Source organism: Megalobrama amblycephala, linkage group LG19 (genome assembly GCF_018812025.1).
Source record: "Megalobrama amblycephala isolate DHTTF-2021 linkage group LG19, ASM1881202v1, whole genome shotgun sequence".
NCBI classification, from domain to species: Eukaryota; Metazoa; Chordata; class Actinopteri; order Cypriniformes; family Xenocyprididae; genus Megalobrama; species Megalobrama amblycephala.
In genome coordinates this window covers 7912124-7933991 of record NC_063062.1, presented here as the reverse complement: position 1 = coordinate 7933991, position 21868 = coordinate 7912124, and the positions used below count along the sequence as shown (strand labels likewise).

The window sequence follows — 21868 nt, the reverse complement described above, 5'->3', positions numbered from 1 at the left end:
AGGCCTACCCTGATGTAAACCAGGGACAATATGATTTAAAAATAAATTTGCAAATAATACTATAATGCCGTGTAGTGTCATAATATAGACACCGACAGTTTTACTCTTTGAGAGATTCATTCGTGAGGGAATAATTACGTAATAATTTTTATTGGAGTCTTACACACATGCTGTACAGATGTCTATGCCGTACATGCATTTGTGCATTTGAACCGCGACAGATATTATGGGAGTGGCTTGATGAAGCGCAGGAGATGCAGAAAACTTGATATGGACCCTTAAGAAACTTTAATTAATGCTGTCAAATATGCTTCAAAGGTAAATTAATTGCTAATTACACCATTGAAATAAAAAATTGCTTGTACAAATTCTAGAAATTGTGAATATAGCCTAAATAATTGGGTAATCATGTAAAAAAAAAATAGTGCACATTTCATTTATCTATTATACCATTTATGTTGTTCTTCTGTCATTTATTCGCTTGGCTGTTTCCTTATAAATGTCTAGAAATTCGTCAAGTTTTTAGTCAGGTGTCTTTTCTCATTCTATGATGTCATTACGTTGCCGTCTTGACTCCAGCCAATCGCTGCATTGCTGATCGTGGTTTCGTGTATCGATATCTGCCCTTTTCATGGAACACGAGAACACGCAGTAATCTTAGACAACTTAATCCAGATATTTTAATCCAATCTGCAAATTCATTTGAAGAACCAAATTAGCCAGAGTTCAGTTATCACGATTATAAGATCTGGCATCTGTCAAATCATCTCAGATGTATTAAGCGAGGTACGAAGAATATGCCCCTGTTATAAAATGCACAGCACTTGGATGCTGATTGGTAATTTTGCTTAAGAGAAATATTAAGGAAAAATTGTTTAAATTAATTTTTTATATTTTTTTATTAAACATTTTTATTATCATTATTAAATATTTATAGATAAATATGATTACATATTATTTTATTAACTGTTTAAATGTATTATTTATTAAAAAAAAAAAAAAAAAAAAAAAAAAATATATATATATATAAAGCAATATTTTTTTTATAACTCGTTCAACTTAAACTGTGACTTAATTCATAATTTAGCATGATCTCTTTTACCTTGCTCAAGCACCATGGTATTACCATCACTGCACCTCAGTGATGTTTTGTAAAAGTTGTTGCACTTAGTTGGCAGGCATTGTGATAGTGATTGTCCTGAGGATGAGAACAGCCCGTTCTGCCAAAACTGCAGCTACTTCGCATGCATTGAAGCCCACTGTGTCTCTTACGTAAAGGGAGTCACGCCAGCAAAGGCATGTGCATCAACTATTCAGAAACCCTATAACGCTGATGCATTCAAATGCTCTCATTCACATGTTAACGAACAGGCGTACTGTTTTCATTCGACTTAGTAATGTAAATAGCACCAACTGGATCCATATTATTTCCCTTTAGGCGTTTCATGTAGCATATGTCAAAAGTGTAGAAATGGGTGATGCCGCCCATGCGGAAGAGCTAATTGATCACACAGAAGTTATGATTGGAAATTCTCCAATGGAAATCTGCTGCTGATGAAGTCACTGACATCTATTTCCTCTCTCCTAACTTAAATGAATTAACCATGCTGTGTCTTTTTTCCTCTACAGAAGGGGAGCCCATTGAAGCCATCGCAAAATTTGATTATGTGGGGCGCTCTGCGCGGGAGCTGTCCTTTAAGAAGGGTGCGTCTCTGCTGCTGTACCAGAGAGCGTCAGATGACTGGTGGGAAGGCAGACACAATGGCATAGATGGTCTAGTGCCTCACCAGTACATTGTTGTGCAGGATATGTGAGTATCTCTACTGTTCTACAGTGATAAAACAACTCCACTGTCTGTAATGATCCATATATCAGGGATAGTAGTAGTCTACTCAGTCCTTTCTGCATTAGATAAGTATAATTTTAATCAATAATTCAAAATTTAGATTCCAATTTTATAGATCACACACACAACCATACACATAAATTATGTCATGAAATGCATTTTGCGACTCTTCGTACATAGGATAAAATCAACGAAATTTTTAATCGATTGACAGCCCTAATATTAATGATTAATAACATATAATCATGTAAACATTTGTAATAATAAATATATTTACATATATAAGTGTCAATGTACAATCATTAATTATTTTTAATGCATCAAACATTCCATATTGAATGCCAGAATGAATGCTATTTTCCCCAGCCCTATAGTTTGAGTAATATTTGAATAATATTTTTGATTTGTCCACAATTTTTTTTTCACTGAGTATGTTGCAATGCATTCTGGGATTACCTTCTCCTTGAGATACACAACCTACAATTTGAGTAGGTACTGCATTTGATGAAGAACTTCCTTCTCAACCAGTAAAAAAATGATATAGTCTGGACATACTGTAATGTATCTGCCATTTAAATACTGTATATTTTGGCATACTGCTTTTGCATATTGTGTAATAGGGAAGTAGGCATAGGGGAGACAGACTTAGAAGGCAGCTGCCTACTTAGTGACGTAGTGCCTTCTTAGTGACTACCTGTGATGCGTAAAATGCTGTCCAGGTAGGCACCTCGTTAGATTTGGAACATAAATGAGCCACATCTGAGTTTAGTTGCAGCACTCTGCTTTGGACCATCTTCCTCTGCTAAATCCCTTTATTGTCATGACAACTTGTTCCGCCTGGGCAACCATTGGCGCCTTGTTGAACAGATTATGGCTCATAAAGGGGGCAAATCTAATGGATCAGGCACAGTACCGAGTGACGCCAGCAACAGAGCCCATACCAGCCGACTGTGTGTGTATCAATAATTCACATCATGACCCTCTGTTGATGTGTGTTCTTGGCTCGTGGCACTAAGAGAATTTACAGCCTGGCGTAGAGAGAGTTTACGAGGCCCTGTACCAGCAGCGTCAGTCCCTTAGTCCAATAAAAGACCAAGAGAGTGTAAGGATGTCAGTTGGGCAGCTCATACACACAGGATGTCCTCTGTCAGCACAGTGGCACACGTACAATGGAGAGTATTCACATCTCAGCTTATAGAAATGTCTGTTTGGTGCTCAAAAACATGCACATGTGACCTAATGTACTGTCCAATAAGCCGTATCAACAGCTGTGATTTTACACGGGACTTTTAGAGCTTTACATGCCTCGTGTCAAGGCTTTAACGCAACACTCAACACAAGAATCACGTATCGCTTGACCTTCACATGAAAGCGTTGAAGAAGGGCAATGTTACAAGATTGCAATGAAGCATTGTTATCAGAAGAAATATTGAAAGCAAATCGTTATCATATTTGAGATTGAAGCAGAAAAAAATGTCCTTGATTGATTCAAATGTTGCTGAAACATTTGTTATTGACAAACGAAGAAGAAACCGAAAAGGTTTGAACTTTAAGTGTCATGTTCAATTAGGGCTGCACAATTAGTCGAAATATAACCAAATTGTGATATGTCTTAGTGCGATTTTTAAATCACAAAGGCTGCAATTACTGAAATAAATATATGCAAAATGCGGCACTATGTTCTTTTACAGAGTGAAATCTTTTATCACATCTTTTATGTGTCTGAGTTAACAGTAAATGCATATAATACTACTACTAATAATAATAATCATTATTATTATTTTATAGTCTTTTTATTTTATACTCTTGATATATAATCACAATATGTTGGGCTAAATTGTGCAGCTCTACAAACAAGAACAGCAAACCTCTAGCTGCTATTTGTGGGGTTTTTTTTATTAGAAAAATTACAATTGCATTTTTTGCTGGCCTACATTAAGTGTATTGGGGAATATTGAGTGCAGAGCTCTTTGGGACGAGCTCAGTGATGTGGGTGGTCACCTTGGCTCAAATATTTGTCGATTTTGAAATGTGATTTGGTGGTATTTGGAGCTCATTTTGCTGTCTGATGTGAAATAGTTTGAATATTAAACTAAGCTTGTGACTGCTTGTGTACTGGTTTTGACAGGGATGACACATTCTCTGACACACTCAGTCAGAAAGCAGACAGCGAGGCCAGCAGTGGACACGGAGGAGAGGAGAAATGCTCCAGTAGAGACATTGGATCTCCAACGGACAGCAGACTACCTGATGCCTACATCAGCAGGTGAGTGAACAAAAACTTTACAGAATTCCCTTGCTTCAAGACATTGAGTGTATTGAATAAAAGACAGCAGGCAATTAAAAGACACAACTTTAATCAATTAAATACTCTTTAAAGGAGATCTATTATGCCCCTTTTCACAAGATGTAATATAAGTCTCTGGTGTCCCCAGAATGTATCTGTGAAGTTTCAGTTAAAAATACCCCACAGATCATTTATTATAGCTTGTCAAATATGCCCCTATTTGGGTGTGAGCAAAAACATGCTGTTTTTGTGTGTGTCCCTTTAAATGCAAATGAGCTGCTGCTCCCTGCCCGCTTTCCAAAAGAGGGCGGAGATTTAACAGCTTGCGCTTCGTTTGCTCAACAACAACAAAGCTGGAGAATCTTACACAGCCAAAATGACTATTTTCAGTAACTGTGTTCAGCCTTACATTATTCAAACTGGAGTCGGACACTGATGGAGAGACTCAGGAAGAAGATAAAACTTATAGAAGGCAGCTGGACCTTTCTGGAATGATTAGTGGATAAATTTATGTAGTTGCTGTGGAGTTGATTCAACTCATCGACTAACATGTGCCATCATGTTAATCTTGCCAAACAGAGCCATACACACCAGGCTAACGTTTATGATTGCTATCAAATGCAGTGAATGGTCTAATATTTTTTCCAAAATATCGCTAGGACAGAAATGCTCCTTTTTTAGCAATCGAGCTTGCCAGGGTCAACTAACGAGACTCTAAATAGTGTTCTGTGCTCCTCTGTGCAGCCAACGACAGAACAGTTAGCATGCTTTGCTCAAACTTTTGCCTTGGCTGTAGACGGCGCCGTGGGTGGAAATGTGCAGATTAAGGGGCGGTAATATTATAGCAAGATCCCCTTCCTATGTCACAAGGGGAGTGAAATCTGAGTGGCTCATTTTTCTACATGCTTGCAGAGAAAGGCTTGCCTAAACAAAGTTACTGGGTTGTCCTTTTTCACGTTTTCTGGGTTTGTAGATGCACCAGGGACTCGATTATAGCACTTAATCATGGAAAAAGTAACAAGAACAAAGTAAGAAATACCTGGAACTGAAGTTATTTTTATTGTTGACTTGTCTTGTATTAATTTGCTCTCTCCCCCTTTCATTCACTCTATCCCTCTGTGTCATGCAGCTAGGTTTCCTGCCTCTTAAATCTTTCAGTGCATTTATCTTTATTTAGATGTTCTCCTCCTTCCACAAGAGCATTTATCAAACATACTTCCTCGCGGATGAGGACGTCTTCCTCTGCAACTGTAAACCCAATGACATTATGGCAATCAAATTATAAAGTGTTGATCTCCAAAGACAAATACTCTTTTTGATATGTCAGCACTATTCCTAGCAGAGGAGGCGGGCGCTCAAACACATGAACTCGGTACTTGTTTACATTCAGTTTGCCAGAAATCTGGATAAGCAGTGAATGTTAGTGTACTGTAATGTGATAACGGACCCATGCAGCTGACATCTGCGCTGTAGAAATGAAATGACGCTGATACTTAAGTGTTAAATGACATTCAATATGAATTTGAATAATTTGTAGTCATTCTAATGCAGTGTTAGATGGCTCTCCATAAAAATCCTCAGTTCATTTCTGTGTTTTCATGGCTTGACTGTCTTTGGATACTCTTTGATTTCATGCAGCAGTGCACCATTGAGTCGCTCCTTGTTTTAGTGTAGTGCAGGTCGCTCTCTGCTGGACAAATACCTCTACTGACGCTTTAGATAAAATAGCATACAAATTCACTTCAGTTCTTCTTAATATGGTCATTATAAGCTGCACAGTTACTTAATTTATGAACTCACAGATTAGCATCTCTACTGATTACCATCTATCACGGACTGTCAAAATGATTATATGAGCATTACGAGAGCTCATTAAGTTACAAGTTAAGAGGCAACTCATGGCTGAACACTTGTGCTAGAAATACTCAATCTTACTAATTGAAATAATTTATGGGTGTTTTTCACACTTTCTACATAAATATACACTTTTCAAACTTACTAGTGGATATACGTGCATTAAAAGACAACCGTCCTTTTTCCCCCTAAACTGTCATGAACAGCTGTCATTTCTACAGAAGAGGATTAGGGCCAAGCAATAATAAAAAAATAAAACCATCTCGAGATTAAAGTTGTTAAATTTCGAGAAAAAACTCGTTAAATTTCGAGGAAAAAGTCAAAATAAAATGTTGAGAATAAACTCATTAAATTACGAGAAAAAACTCGTTAAATTTCGAGAAAAAGGTTGAGATAAAATGTTGAGAATAAAGTCATTAAATTACGAGAAAAAAGTCGTTAAATTACGAGAACAAATTCGTAAATTTGTTCTCATAATTTAATGACTTTTTTCTCGTAATTTAATTACTTTATTCTCAACATTTTATCTCGACTTTTTTTCTCGAAATTTAACAACTTTTTTTCTCATAATTTAACGAATTTGTTCTCATAATTTACCAATTTTTTTCTCGTAATTTAATGACTTTATTTTCAACATTTTATCTCGACTTTTTCTCGAAATTTAACGACTTTTTTTCTCATAATTTAACAAATTTGTTCTCATAATTTAACGAATTTGTTCTCGTAATTTAATGACTTTTTTCTCGTAATTTAATGACTTTATTCTCAACATTTTATCTCGACTTTTTTCTCGAAATTTAACGACTTTTTTTCTCATAATTTAACGAATTTGTTCTCATAATCTAGCGACTTTTTTCTCGTAATTTAATGACTTTATTCTCAACATTTTATCTCGACTTTTTTCTCGAAATTTAACAAATTTGTTCTCATAATTTAACGAATTTGTTCTCATAATTTAATGACTTTTTTCTCGTAATTTAATGACTTTCTCAACATTTTATCTCGACTTTTTTTTCTCAAAATTTAACGACTTTTTTTCTCATAATTTAACGAATTTGTTCTCATAATCTAGCGACTTTTTTCTCGTAATTTAATGACTTTATTCTCAACATTTTATCTCGACTTTTTTCTCGAAATTTAACAAGTTTTTTCTCGTAATTTAATGAGTTTATTCTCAACATTTTATCTCGACTTTTTTCTTGAAATTTAACAACTTTAATCTCGAGATGGTTTTATTTTTTTATTATTGCTTGGCCCTAATCCTCTTCCGTACACAGTTATTTTAGTATTATTTGTATGCTATAATAGTATTTTTTAATATTTTCATTTATTTATATATTTATTTATTTTAGCTTTATTTCAGTTACCAAAACAATTTTGTAATGGTTTTAGTTATAATGATAACTCTGCTTTCCACTGCATCTTCCATGTCTAACCACATCTTTGTGTTTTCAATTTTTTAGTCTTTCTAAAAAAGTGAAACATCCTTCCTTAAGGCTAATTTTATTGCTTACATATTATGTTCTCTAAATAAGCACAATTAACTAATATTTTCACACGTCACAACAGCTTCAACATAATTACAGCCTGATTGGAAATGAAATATTACATTAATTATATTCTTTGCTTACTTTCTTTTCACTGACAGAAATTGTCTCCTTGACAAATACGAATATTAACATTTGAAAAAAGTTTATTAGAGGCACAACTGATGATATTGATATTTTAATTTTACAAACTTCCTGTGGTTCCCATAATTTAATCCTGACATCAGGCATCTTCTCTGAGAGGCGCTTTTAGTTAATACTGTGAGACCCACAGACATCATGCATCATTATGACTCGTGCTAAGCTGTTTCCTGCCAGGCCTCTTGTCATGAATATGCAGAGTAAGTCTTACCACAGATACTCTGGAGATGCCTCTGAAACCGATGCTAATTATGCATGAGCGTTGAAGGTTAGCGAACACTTGATGTTGCCAAATGCAGCACGTGATGACTAGTGTTGAAACCATGTCCACTACTAAACATTAAAGGGGTCCTGTAATGCTTTTTTACATTTTCAAGTTTGAGTGTGAGCTGTTTGAGCCTGAAAAAGGTCTGCAAAGTTACAAAGTACAAATCCACTTCAAAGGGAGTTATTCTTTATATCAGTACAGGGTTTTCCTGGGTCAAAAAATGGTCTTTGGTGGTGGCAGAAGGGAACTTTTATGACAGATCATAAATCAAAGGGCTTAGTACAATTTTCTATTTAAAAAATCTGTTAATCTTTATGTAAAAAGTCACTGAGTGACTGATTTGAAAAGTAACAAAGTAACACATTACACACAACATAGAAAAAGTGGCAGGTTTATTATTTTGCATTTACACTCCAAGATTCAGTGCACAGATCATTTGATATTCAGTACAGTATCAGATTAACAATGGTTAACACTTTCAATCGGGCTCAGTCGCGCATTTAAATAATATATATTATATACCGAAAGTGAGCAAAGATTGCTGCCATTATAATCACTGAAGCTGTCAATTACTTAAGTTCGACACAAGGTACACAAAGCTGCACTCTTGCGAAAACTCCCGTTATAATCAATAAAGCAGTCTATGCTGTGCAATGAATTGGTACTGCAGAAAGGCAGGTATTGTCACATTAAATTTTCAAAAAAATCTTTGGCGGGACAAAGACTGGAAAAAACCCTGCAGTAAGCTCTGTGTCTGAACTCCCTGAAATGCCTCGATTGTAGTCTTGAGTTTTCTTCTGGGAACAAACACGTCACAGTATTCTTCATTTAAATAATTCCCACCCAAGGCATACACAAAAAAGGGGCAAAGCATGGTTGAGTTGAGTTAGGAGTGTGTTAAAGGTGCCATCGAACATTTTTTTACAAGATGTAATATAAGTCTAAGGTGTCCCCTGAATGTGTCTGTGAAGTTTCAGCTCAAAATACCCCATAGATTTTTTTTTAATAAATTTTTTTAACTGCCTATTTTGGGGCATAATTAGAAATGCGGCCGATTCTGGCTGCGGCCCCTTTAATTGCTCGCGCTCTCCGCCCCCTTCCGAGCTCTTGATTCTGTCATTGCATAAATAAAGTTCACACAGCTAATATAACCCTTAAAATGGATCTTTACAAAGTGTTCATCATGCATGCTGCATGCATACATCGGATTAATCTGAGTATAGTATTTATTTGGATGTTTACATTTGATTCTGAATGAGTTTGAGGCTGTGCTCCGTGGCTAACGGCTAATGCTACACTGTTGGAGAGATTTATAAAGAATGAAGTTGTGTTTATGCATTATACAGACTGCAAGTGTTTAATAATGAAAATAGCGACAGCTCTTGTCTCCGTGAATACAGTAAGAAACAATGGTAACTTTAACCACATTTAACAGCACATTAGCAACATGCTAACGAAACATTTAGAAAGACAATTTAAAAATATCACTAAAAATATCATGTTATCATGGATCATGTCAGTTATTATCGCTCCATCTGCCATTTTTCGCTATTGTTCTTGCTTGCGTACCTAGTCTGATGATTCAGCAGTGCACATCCAGATGTTAATACTGGCTGCCCTTGTCTAATGCCTTGAACAATGAGCTGGCATATGCAAATATTGGGGGCGTACATATTAATGATCCCGACTGTTACATAACAGTCGGTGTTATGTTGAGAGTTCGCCTGTTCTTCCGGAGGTCTTTTAAACAAATGAGATTTATATAAGAAGGAGGAAACAATGGAGTTTGAGACTCACTGTATGTCATTTCCATGTACTGAACTCTTGTTATTTAACTATGCCAAGGTAAATTCAATTTTTAATTCTAGGGCACCTTTAAAACTCGCTGTTATCGGTAAGGGGCGTGACATTTCTGAAACACGCTCAAAGCGGTTGACCAATCACAACACAGTTTTCCAGTCGAACCGATCAAAACACACTGTGCTTTTCCAAAGCACGCATTCATAATGACAGGAACTAAACCGAGCGTTACAGACAGACAGGGAAGAGAGGCGCTGCAATAATATAAAATATGTGGAAAAATGTGTTTTTTGAACATTCAAGAATGAACACCTGTCTGGAAACCCCAAAAACAATTTGAAGACTTTTAAAAAGGGCAGAGTAGGTCCCCTTTAAAGGATTAGTTCACTTCAGAATGTAAATTTCCTGATAATTTATTCACCCCCATGTCATCCAAGATGTTTATGTCTTTCTTTCTTTCTTCAGTCGAAAAGAAATTAAGGTTTTTGAGGAAAATATTCCAGGATTTTTCACTACACAATCCCAGCCAAGGAAGTAAAGGGTCTTGTCTAGTGAAATTTACATAACCACAAATGCTCATTTTGCACTAGCTCTGTGATGCGCCACGCATTACATAATCATGTTGGAAAGGTCACGCATGATGTAAGCGTAAGTGAACTAATCCTTTAAGCTAAAAGTTCTCCAAACCTCTTACAAAAACTGTTTGTTTTGGCAGGTTATAGAAATGGATTCATTGCACACTTTAATGTTATCTTATTTTCTGCTTTGTTATAGCAGGCACAGGAAGAGAAGTGACCCTCCGACCCGTAGGCCCCCAGCTCGCCCCACTGACGCCCACTGCATGGTCCACCCCTCTCAGGGCCACCACGGTAACCATAGCAGCCACAGGTAGTCACGGCACTCCAGATTTGGGATCCCCGGTGATGGGCCACTACAGTCCACGAGATCTGCTGAGAGGAAGAGGACACATGCCCATGGACAGCCCCGAGAGACGCAGACGGACTGGCCACGGCAGCCTGACCAACATCAATCGGCATGAGTCCTTGAAAAAGATGGAGAGCCCTCCCATCCGCAGGTCCACGTCTTCAGGCCAGTACACGAGCTTCTCCGAGCCTCACGGCAAGAGCTTGGATCCAGAGAGCATCGCACAGGTCAGCGGGAGGCGAGCGACGACGCCCCTCACACCATGCGCAGCAGGCCCAGCCCTGTAACATAGTCAGTTACTGCCTCCTGTTACTAATGACTAATGCATATCTGCAACACACAATCACACACTCACACACTGGGCCTCATTTATGAAGCACAAGCAGAGAAAATATCTTTGTAAATCACTCAAAATCCAATTTAAATGTGCTGTGAGCCAATGCTTCTCAATATTTTTGGCCCTGTTTACACCTGGTATGAACATGCATTTTTGGTCGATCAGATCACAAGTGGACGACGCTAAATACAGGTGTAAACGGGGTGTAAAACGTTTTGAGCTTGTCCACTTCCAGAGCTTGTCAAAAACGCACTCGACCGGATTGCTTTCATAGTGTATACACTCATGTGGTCAAATGCCTTCGAACAGCCACAAAAGACCTCATATAGACCTAATGAGTAAACATTATGGAAAGTGCGCTAGCCAAACGGGATTTAAAATTTGTCAGCTGAAGATCCAAGTTTGGTTTGAAGACCATTCCTGCTTTCTAACACGCACTCATTCGGTGTGGTCTTGCAGCTATCAGAGCAGTAGAAAGATCCTGCTCTCAGTTTGTTTTTCTTTAGTTTCTGGTCATGTTCACATGTAAATTTGGTGTGCTTATTTCGGCTATTAGACCGAAAAAACCCATACATTTACCCACCCATAGACCCTCCCTTCGAAGAAATCTTGACGAAAGTGATTAAAGAGAGACAGATTGAAACACCAGGTGTGAATGGGAATGTGGCTCCCTCATCCACTTGTGATCCGATTGACCAAAACGCATTTTAATACCAGGTGTAAACAGGCCCATTGGAGGCTGCTGAACATCTAGGCTAATATATTTCCCTGTTTGTTATTAAACTTTATTTACAGAAACTTGGAGTGTCAGTAGATTAAAATAACTTACCACAATTCACCAATTGTGATGTCTGATAAACTGTATGTTTATCAAACGGTATGCTCACAAAGATCAATTTCTACCCAATAAAATGATTTAGAAATTTATATTAATTATAGAAATGTCTGTGACTTTATATTATTTTATTACAATTTTTATCATTATTTTAAATACTTATCAAAGATTATGTTTTCTGAGGCCCTAGTGAATTTACATGACTTTTCCAGTCATTTGTGATTACTAAATAAAGACTTTTTAAATATTTTTGCACACAAAGAGCAATTTCTACCCAATAAAATATTTCAGAGATCAATTAGAAAAAAAAAAATATTTATATTCAGTTTATATTTTATTTTATTATTTTTTTCTAATTTTTAAAAATATTTTATTTTAGATATAGTAATCAGGTGAAGGAAAAATTAAAAATAAGTTGATTTATTTTAAAACTCATTGGCCTGGTTTCACAGATATGGCTTAGATTAAGCCAGGATTATGCCTTAGTTCAGTTAGGAAATTTAAGTATCTTAGACATATTTTAAGATATGTCAGTACAAGTTGCTTTCAGTTAAAACAGCTCAGACAAGCATTTTACTCTGGGACTAGGCTTAAGCCTTGTCTGTGAAACTTGGGGATTTTGTCTCATTTGAAACCCTTGGAAGTCTTCTGAGGCCCCCTTGTTGAAGCTGCTGATTTTAAGTGAGAATGGCTTTACCAAACACTTTACACATTCAATCTGCTTGCGTTTCATCAATAAAGCCTATTTTCATATTTGAAACAGTTCTATAACAAAGATGGTTTTATCTAGTCTAAAAAAACCTTGATGTCACACACTAAGTAGTGTCCCCATGGGTCTCACAACCTTTACAGTGTCTCCTTAATACTTGTCTTATGTATTGTTTCACTTGTACATCAGATTTGTTTAATACTAACAATCTGACCATTTCATGAACACATATTGTAAGTACATTTTATTTTATCTCACTAGACGTGATGCATCATGTTGTCTGCATGTATTGCATTTGTCTGATGTTTATCATTAGGGATGCACCGATACCATTTTTTAAGGACAGAGTACGAGTACCGATATTTTTTTCTGGTACATACCGATACCTATACATTTATTAATTTCTTTTATTTTTTTTTTTGGTGATGTGGCAGTTTTCCAAGTACAACACAGTGAGACTAATGAATGTAGGTCAGCTTCTTTATTATTACTCTAATGAAAAAAGTAACAATTTTTATGTGCTTGTCACAAACTTAAAGCACAAATTTCACAATGTCCAATAACCTTCAAAGGGCATAATTACCAAAGTCATAAAAAAACCCTGCCTTTTTTAACCTTTCAAAAAAGTCTTTCAAAAAGAGCTAAACAAATATTACAGAACAAATTTTTATAACATAAAACTGTGAACCAATGTAAACACAACCTAGGGTGACCAGATCTCTCATGGTGGAATATGGGACGAGTGGACAATATGACCATGATATGAGAAATTTTATTTCAAGATATATGAGCAATATCACACGAGTAGCCGTGCGATATGGCCAGTGTTGGGGGTAACGAGTTACAAAGTAACGGATTACAGTAACGATATTACTTTTTTGGGTAACGAAGTAAAGTAACGCATTACACTAATAATATTGGTAACTACACTACTTTACTAGACTATAGGAACGCGCTTTCCTGCGTTACCCAAGCCGTGTTTGCCTGTGTGTAAAGTTCTCTCTGTTTAAGTGGTGCGTGCATGCGTGTGCCTGTATGTGTGCCGTTGCCATGGAGATCGATTTGACGTAGCTGCTGGAGCGGGAAATGGAGATGGAGACGGAGACAGGGTTTCGGCAGGTTTCAGCATAACGGTGTGATGAGAACGTTCAATACGCTAAATTCAAACCTGCTTTCCCGCTGCTGGCGCTGAGCCAGAGATTGACGCGCTCTGTGCTTTTCATATTTCACAACTAAGTTTTCAACCACATATTTGAGGTTTCAGACGTTTGAATGAGGACTAGGCTATACATAAAAAAAGACATTTATAGTTTGTTAAATGCTGATTCCATACACTCATATGGAAGCTGCGATAATCCTTTAAAGTTGACTCTCTTATTAAAAATTGATGAATTTATGTAATGTAAATCCGACAGATCCTCTGTTTTATCAACTAACATGGTCATTATAAAGGTGTTTAAACAAAACACATTCACTTCCACATATATGACAATCGGAAAATATCATATAATTCATGATATAGCCTAGTTAACAAGTTTGTGAATATTTTAAATAAAAAAGAAAAAACAAAATAAACGCGATACCTGTAGCTTGGCTGCATGACGCGTCGCCAAGGAATGAATGTAAAATAATGTTCTAAAAAAACAGGGTTTCCCAAACTGGGGTTCACGAGGGAACTGCAAGTTGATGACAAGCAATTAATTAAATTATAATTAAATAATTACAAATCAAACAAATAGACTAAATAATAATCAAATTTAAAAAAATCTAAATTTGGCAACAAAACTTAATATTTTTATTTCTTTATTTTGCATGTGACCATTTAGTTTTACAGAACTGAACGCGTCTGCTCAATTCAAAGTGGGCTGAACGAGAGTCGCACGTGTGTGTTGACACCATTTTAAAATGACCCCACCATAGCCTTCTTTATCCTGTTGTTTCTGGATTTTACGGTGAGACATATTTCTTTGTGCAGACTGGGTTATTGTTCTTTCATATGTTCAATATTTATACAATAAACTCTATGCAGAAAGGTTAAGTGATGATAGGGCTATGATGTTTGTCCATGTATCACATGGTAAATTAAGAAAAAGTAAAGTAAAGTAATAAGTAGTGAAGTTACTTTTCAAATCCAGTAACTAGTAAAGTAATCTCATTACAATTTACAGAAGTAACTAGTAACTAATAACTAATTACATTTTTTTGAGTAACTACCCCAACACTGGATATGGCTGTATATCAGCACGGCTGTGATTCGTCTAAACGACTACATTCTCGCTTAAAAAAACTCTTAAAATTTGGATTTGCTTGGCCACCATGACGGTCGCTTCTAGCGGAGTGATACAAATGGTAAAAAGGTAGGAGTGCTGTTATCAGCCAATCAGATTCGAGAACCAGAAAGAACTGTTGTATAAAAAAAATAAAAAAATACATACATATATATATTGTTATTGTTTTATTAACATTAATGACAGTTATTTAATTTGGCTACTCTCCCTTTAAGACCGAATCCAAGGATGTAATATACTTAGAGATTGTATATAATAGGGAGAAAAGAGGGTCAGTATCTCTTACCATAGAGTACCTCAGGGATGACGTGTTTTTGTAGGCCAACCCGGAAGTTAGCGGCGCATGGGTTCCCTCGATCGAAAGCCTATTCATTTTTCCCATAGACTTTTGGAAAATCGCAGAAAATAAGCTCTGTGTTTAACAAAGGGTTATGACACTTACACGTTTTGTCTATCAAGATAATCTTTACAAGTTGACACAACATTTATACATTTTGAAGCCTAAATAAAGTCGTCAGATATAAAAAGCTAACAGTAGGCTATAAACGGACTACAGCACACCATGGTCGCGGATCAACGTCGTCACCACCAAGCGTCCTCAAACTGCATTTAAAAAACAACTCTATTTAAAAACATGCTCTCTGATTATGATCTGCGCTGTGTATGAATCCACTTTTTCATGAGCAATACTGTCCAAATGTCCTATTTGTCATGATGACGTCTAAAGTCCCCGCCAAAGGAAGTAGTCCGTTTTAGCACTTTGTTAGCAACCGCCGTTTTTAAGACACAGTAAAGGTTTAAAAAATCACAAGCAGGTTATAACTGGTGTGTTTTATGTCATAGATCAAAACGTGAAAATATTTAGAGGCTTTGTTAACCACAGACCTTATTTCAGGCGATTTAGCAAAAACCCATTCAAAAAACCCATTTGACTTCGGAGCGATGGAACCAGAAGCCCTAAAATGCTAACTCGCTTCCGGGTTTTGCCTACAAAAATGCGTCATCCCTGAGGTACTCTATTGGAGAAAGCATAATGGCTAACTTAATCAAGTGTGCCACCTCTCAGCCTATCGTGTAATGGCAGTGACGTCAGTCGCAACTAGGGCTGGGCGATATATCGCATGCGATTGTCACGCGCATTTTGTCAGTAAAGCCGGTTCCCTGGTTACCGCTAAATCGCCATCACCTGCTTTCAAATGGAGCGGCATTTAATAGACAGAGCTGTAGTTCACTGATAAGCTATGCAATATCGCGTTCATTATTGTAGATTAATCGCCTTCGATAATGAACGCGATATTGCGTAGCTTGTCAGTGATCTACGGCTCTGTCTATTAAATGCCGCTCCATTTGAAAGCAGGTGATGATGATTTAGCGGTAATCAGGGAACCGGCTTTACTGACGAAATGCGCGTGACAATCGCATGCGATATATCGCCCAGCCCTAGTCGCAACGTTCCCTAGTCTGCCTTCTCTTAATAAAATACATTTTTATCAAGCTAAAATCTACATATAGTTCCCAACGAAAGTATTGTTTAGTGTAAAACATTCTGAAGATTGGCAAACAGACTGTCCATTAATTAAATGATTAGCTATTTCCCCATAAAAGCTGTTTAATCAGTATAGTGAAGCCTCTCATCCATTGACTTCCATTCAAAAAACAGCCTCCGGTCTCATTCCCTGCGTACCGCGGGAGGCGGAGCGTTAGCATTAGCCGTTACGCTTTTTGGCCAAAGGTTGCAGGCTTGCCTTCCAGTGGCTTTGATATACTCACACACATCCTGTTTTCAGCCACCTGTTTACGTCCACTTAAGCCATAACCAACAATTTACGTGAGATACTGCCACACGATGGACATTTTGACAACTATTTGTGCATTTGACCATTCAGGCGCAAGGAGAACTGATCGCGCGCTGTCTGAGAGAACTGGGATCGCGTACAAGAAAAAGAAAGAGAGAGCGCTTCTGGTCTGTGTCATTCAGCGCGATTTGCATGCAGTTCGCAATATGTGGGTTGTCATCATTAATTTTGAAGTATTTCCACACCTCTGAGGCTGAACATTGTTTCTACTGCTGCCGCCGGTGTCTCTGTGCACGGACAATTCTGTCAGTTACGTCACGTGAGTTAACGGGGGTATTTATACAAGTACAAGTACATGAGCTTGGTATCGGGCGCAATACCGATACCTGTATCGGTGCATCCCTATTATTATTATAATTTTGGCCACCTTCACACTCTAATTCTCTGTCTCTCTCCTGTAGGACATAGAGGAGACGATGAACACTGCTCTGAATGAGCTGAAGGAGTTGGAGCGGCAGAGTTCTGCTAAACACGCTCCTGACGTGGTGCTGGACACCCTGGAGCAGATGAAGAACGCTCCCACACCGGCCAGCTCCACCGAGTCCCTCAGTCAACTCCACGGCCTCCTGTTGCGGCCCGCCGCCACGGAGCCTCCCATGCGCCGTAGCACCAGCTCCTCTAGCGATACCATGAGCACCTTCAAACCCGCTGTGGCCCCGCGCATGGGAGTGCAGCTCAAGCCCCCCGCCCTGCGCCCCAAACCCATGGTGGCGATACCCAAGACGGGAGCGGCACAGCATCCGGCGCCCCCTCCACAGGATCCACTGGACAAATCCTGCACCATGTGATTAACTGTGGGAGATACATTCAGAGCGACAGAGAGGATTCAATGTAAGATTAGGACCACCGCAGCTAGTGGATTTTAATGCCATTGAACATTTTAATTCGCTTTAAAGAGTGAACTAAAGCAAATATAGCTAACTAAAGATACTAGAAATGGTCAGCATTAATGAGGCGGTAGTTTTTAACAGTGTGTGTATAGAATGCCAACACTATTGTAGGGTTTATTAATAAACTAGAATAACATCGGTGACTAAGCATGGTTCAGAAGAGTAGTTAGTTAAACAGGTGTTTACTAAACGGACACTCTTAAATATATTTAAAAGACACCTGCAACTAACAGAAAGCTGTTTATGTGTATCCAAAAACTTGTCCGACACCTTATTTTTTCTGCAATACTCTGTGTGAATAGATTAAGGAGTTCTGAAAATGATATTAAGGAAAGCAACAAATCACTACAGCTTCCTATGTTGTTAGGGCGACTTTTTATATATCAGTAGTTTACATCCACTAGAAAAATTAAATGTGAATACTACAGAAACTAAGCAGGGTCTTTGGTTTCTCTGTTTACAGCATAAGGATTGTGGGAAATGTCTTTACATCTCAGAGTGTTTTCTAGTCAGGACTCTTTGAAGTGATGATGTGTGGAATGTTGATGTTGGAAACGCACTGCCATATAAGGGCATGTGATGTCACATCTTTTGCCCATCCCGATTGGCTGTTGATGTTGAGCGATTCCAAGTTGAATCAGTAAGGCTTTGCTTTGAATATTATATTTTTGATAGTAATATTTGAATATATGGCCAGGGAGTTTGCGTAAACCACATCCGCTTACGTTGGAGTAACATTTTTCTTGTTTTTTTTTGTTGTTTTTTTTAAGTACTTCACTCATTTTCTTATTTAGAATGAAAGAAATATACATCGTGTATATAAATGTACATCCACTAAACCTTTTTTTTTGTGTGTGTGTGTGTGTGTCTTTTACGTACATTACTTCCTCCCAGGTCAATTTGGAACAACAGCTCAATATAAACAATATTTTTTTAGTATCTATCTGCTTAATTAGAGGTAATCTGTGAATAGTAAAGTCTAGCTGCCAAAAAAAAGTAAAGTTCTTCAAGTGCTGCTTAGAGTTTGATGCGGATAGGCTACGAGAATCATTTCTTTGTCTGCTTAGCTGTCTAAAACGCTCGGCTGGGTTCTATCCTATAAGCATGAACGATAATCCTTTTAGTTGTCATATGCAAGTACTTTTCTAGAAACTTTTGAGGCAATATTTCTTGTTGTTTCACAAAACAAGGGAATGATGCCAATAGCCATGGACTCAGAGACTGTTACTGCAGTACTTTCGTGGGATAGTGCTGTTTCTTTTGTGTGCTAGAGGTCCATTAACCCTTAGTAATAATGTCACATACAGCACCACACCCAAATGAAGTCAGTCACATGACATACCCAAAGACAAATAAATATGTATAGCATCAGTCACTCCAGTGTATTTGCACTCCAAAATGAAAAATCTGGGATTTCGTATTCAGTATATCAATCTGATGTTCTCAATCTGTGCATCAACATTCACATTATTATGACAGTTTGACAGTAGTTTAGTGTGTGTACTTGTACTGTATTCACTGATAATTATACAAGAGTTTACTCATATTTAGGTAGAATATGCTATGAAATGTGTTTGGATGATGTTAAGAAATTGCCCATCGCTGAACTAAGGGGACAAACTTTAAGAAAAATATAAGCAATGCCTGTTTTCAAACATGTAATTATAAGAAACATACTAAAGCCTTTTGATTACCAATTTATATTGAGTGATATTACAAGTGATAACAAAGTGTTTTTTATTTTCTTTTATTTTTTAAGAGTGTACATTACGTTGATATTTGAGATCTTATGTCTCTCAGCTAAGCCTTGAGAAATGTTCTCCCTGCAAAACTACACACAAAGTAGCAAAATCTCTGTATGTACTTAATTGCTGTTTTATCAGTGTGTCCATGTACATTTCTGTACTATGTACTTGTGAAAGTGCCTTTAAAAACTGTTTTAGAGGAACTTCATACAAATGTCCTCTGTGCCGTGGCATTCTTATTTCAGATTCAGTATACCGAGTTGCTAGGGATTACAGTAAATAAATTATTACTAACGTTGTTCTGTTTATTAAGTTGTAAGAATGATCAAATAGTAAACATACTGCTTAGCCATTGTGACATTGCACTTTTATGTAAGACTGTATATTTGGCATGTAACATCCTAACAAGTTGTAGAGCTTTTGAAGGACCGCTCAGTCTTTCTAATAAAGAATATAGTTTGGTCAGTTCACTGAGGTGTTGGCTTGTATCTCCTCTTCCTCCTCAGACTGTGTTTTCTTAAAGTATAAGTTTGTATGTGATGACACATTAATAAATGCACATGGTGAAGTCTTCACAACGTGATGCTTTCTCTTTATCTTGAGCTGTGTAAAAACCAATTTGTCATTGTTAATGAGGAAGAATGTCTGAGCATTTTGAAAAACAAGATCTGGTCAAACATGGTTGTTCCAAACAACTTTGTTATAGCTTCTTTAACCCTTATTGAAGATGCACCATAGCATTCACCAGTTCAGTAGTCTTAATAATTTATTCATAATTTATTCATGTTTTCATTTCATGCTAATCATAAACAAACTTTTGTTTTCTTACACTATTTTCTTGCACAGGAAACAAGCTTCTTCTGTTAACATTTTATTGTAATTAATTACCTAACATTAACAATATTATCATTTATAAGTGGAATAATCAGCAAAAGATTAGCATTAAACAATGATGAGGGATGGCATTAAAGTACACATGAAATCAAAATTGACCTTATTTATTTTGTTTATCTCAAATTGCTAGTTTTGTGGTGAACAATTAATCCGTGCGAAGTGAGTGCACACAAAAAAAAAAAATGGATTGGCTTCGTAATATTTAATCAAAATCTGAAAATGCTCCTCCCCTCTGCAACAGTACCCCTTCTCTAATGAAATCAGTTTGACGGCTTGAGTTGAAAACGTTTAAACCACTCCCCTGCAACCGTTAGTCTGCTATGAGCGAGAGATGGAGAGGAGGAGCGCTAAAGTACACTGTAAAAAAAATCCCAGTAAAATTTACGGTAAAAAACCGGCAGCTGTGGTTGCCAGAATTTTACCGTAAAAAATACGGTAGCAACGTAAAAAAAAAAAATCTGTTAAATTTACGGTAAAATAACATATTTCATTAACTGATATTAATGTTAATTTACAAACCTAATGAAGTACTAATATCTGTTTTGCACCTTTATAATACACTGACAATCACCAAACACAGTGGTGATGAGAATTGTTATTTTCACTTCCAAAAACTGTGAATTTAACGGTATTTTACCATAAAATTACATTAAATGTACCGTTAGATCTATTACAGTTATTCACCATATATAGTACGGGAACTTTCTGTAAACCAATTAACAGTTTTTCACCGTTAAACAGTCTTTTACTGTTAAAATCACGGTCGTTTTTTACAGTGTAAAACTCTGCCCTCTATTCAATATTCTGTTTCATTTGGAAATACGTCACAACACTGGAGAAAAGTTGTTTGCAACTTCCGGTTCATGGGGACTTTAAAGAGTTAGTTCACCCAAAAATGAAAATAATGTCATTTCTTACTCACCCTCATGCCGTTTTACACCCGTAAGACCTTCGTTCATCTTCGGAACACAAATTGAGATATTTTAGTTGAAATCTGATGGCTCAGTGAGGCCTGCATAGCCAGCAATAACACTTCCTCTCTCAGGATCCATTAATGTACTAAAAACATATTTAAATCAGTTCATGTGAGTACAGTGGTTCAATATTAATATTATAAAGTGACGAGAATATTTTTGGTGCGCCAAAAAAAACAAAAATATAGCTGCAAGCGGCAATGACGGGCCCAAGCCCCGGCACCACCACCACCCCGGTAGCTTCAGGGCAACTGTGCATGATGGGCAATATGTATTTAAAGCGAGAAAATGTAAAAAGACTTTGTAAAAGTCATTTGAATACACCACAATTACTGCAGCCAGCTGGTGCCACTATGACCGTGAACCACAACAGCCACATCCATGAGATCATTTAAATTTAGAAAAACTGCATGTGACATGATGTCATAGGTCAGCTTCAAGTAAATGTAAATTTATTATTTTGCATCTCAAAATGTTGTACTTCTAGAAGTATTTGTGTTAAGGTTATTTTATATTTTATTAACCTAATAAATGAACTAATTATATACAACTATTTTGTCAAGGGACTATAAATGAACTGGTTATGCATTTATTTTGTTATTCAAACTGATATCCTGTAATGTAGGCAACTGCTGACCGAAATGAAAGGGTTAAACTCTAAACTAGCAATAAT

General features: G+C 36.9%; 1 protein-coding gene across 1 annotated transcript in view; it reads left to right on the top strand.

Annotated features, from left to right (window-relative positions):
• srgap1a (SLIT-ROBO Rho GTPase activating protein 1a) overlaps positions 1 to 19905 on the top strand; it is a 132131-nt gene extending 112226 nt beyond the window's left edge. The window contains 5 exon segments of the mRNA XM_048168700.1: positions 1630 to 1810; positions 3975 to 4112; positions 10518 to 10629; positions 10631 to 10894; positions 17094 to 19905. Coding sequence (XP_048024657.1) covers positions 1630 to 1810; positions 3975 to 4112; positions 10518 to 10629; positions 10631 to 10894; positions 17094 to 17480 — 1082 coding nt within the window. The 3' untranslated portion in view covers positions 17481 to 19905.
• Positions 19906 to 21868: the final 1963 nt, after the last annotated feature.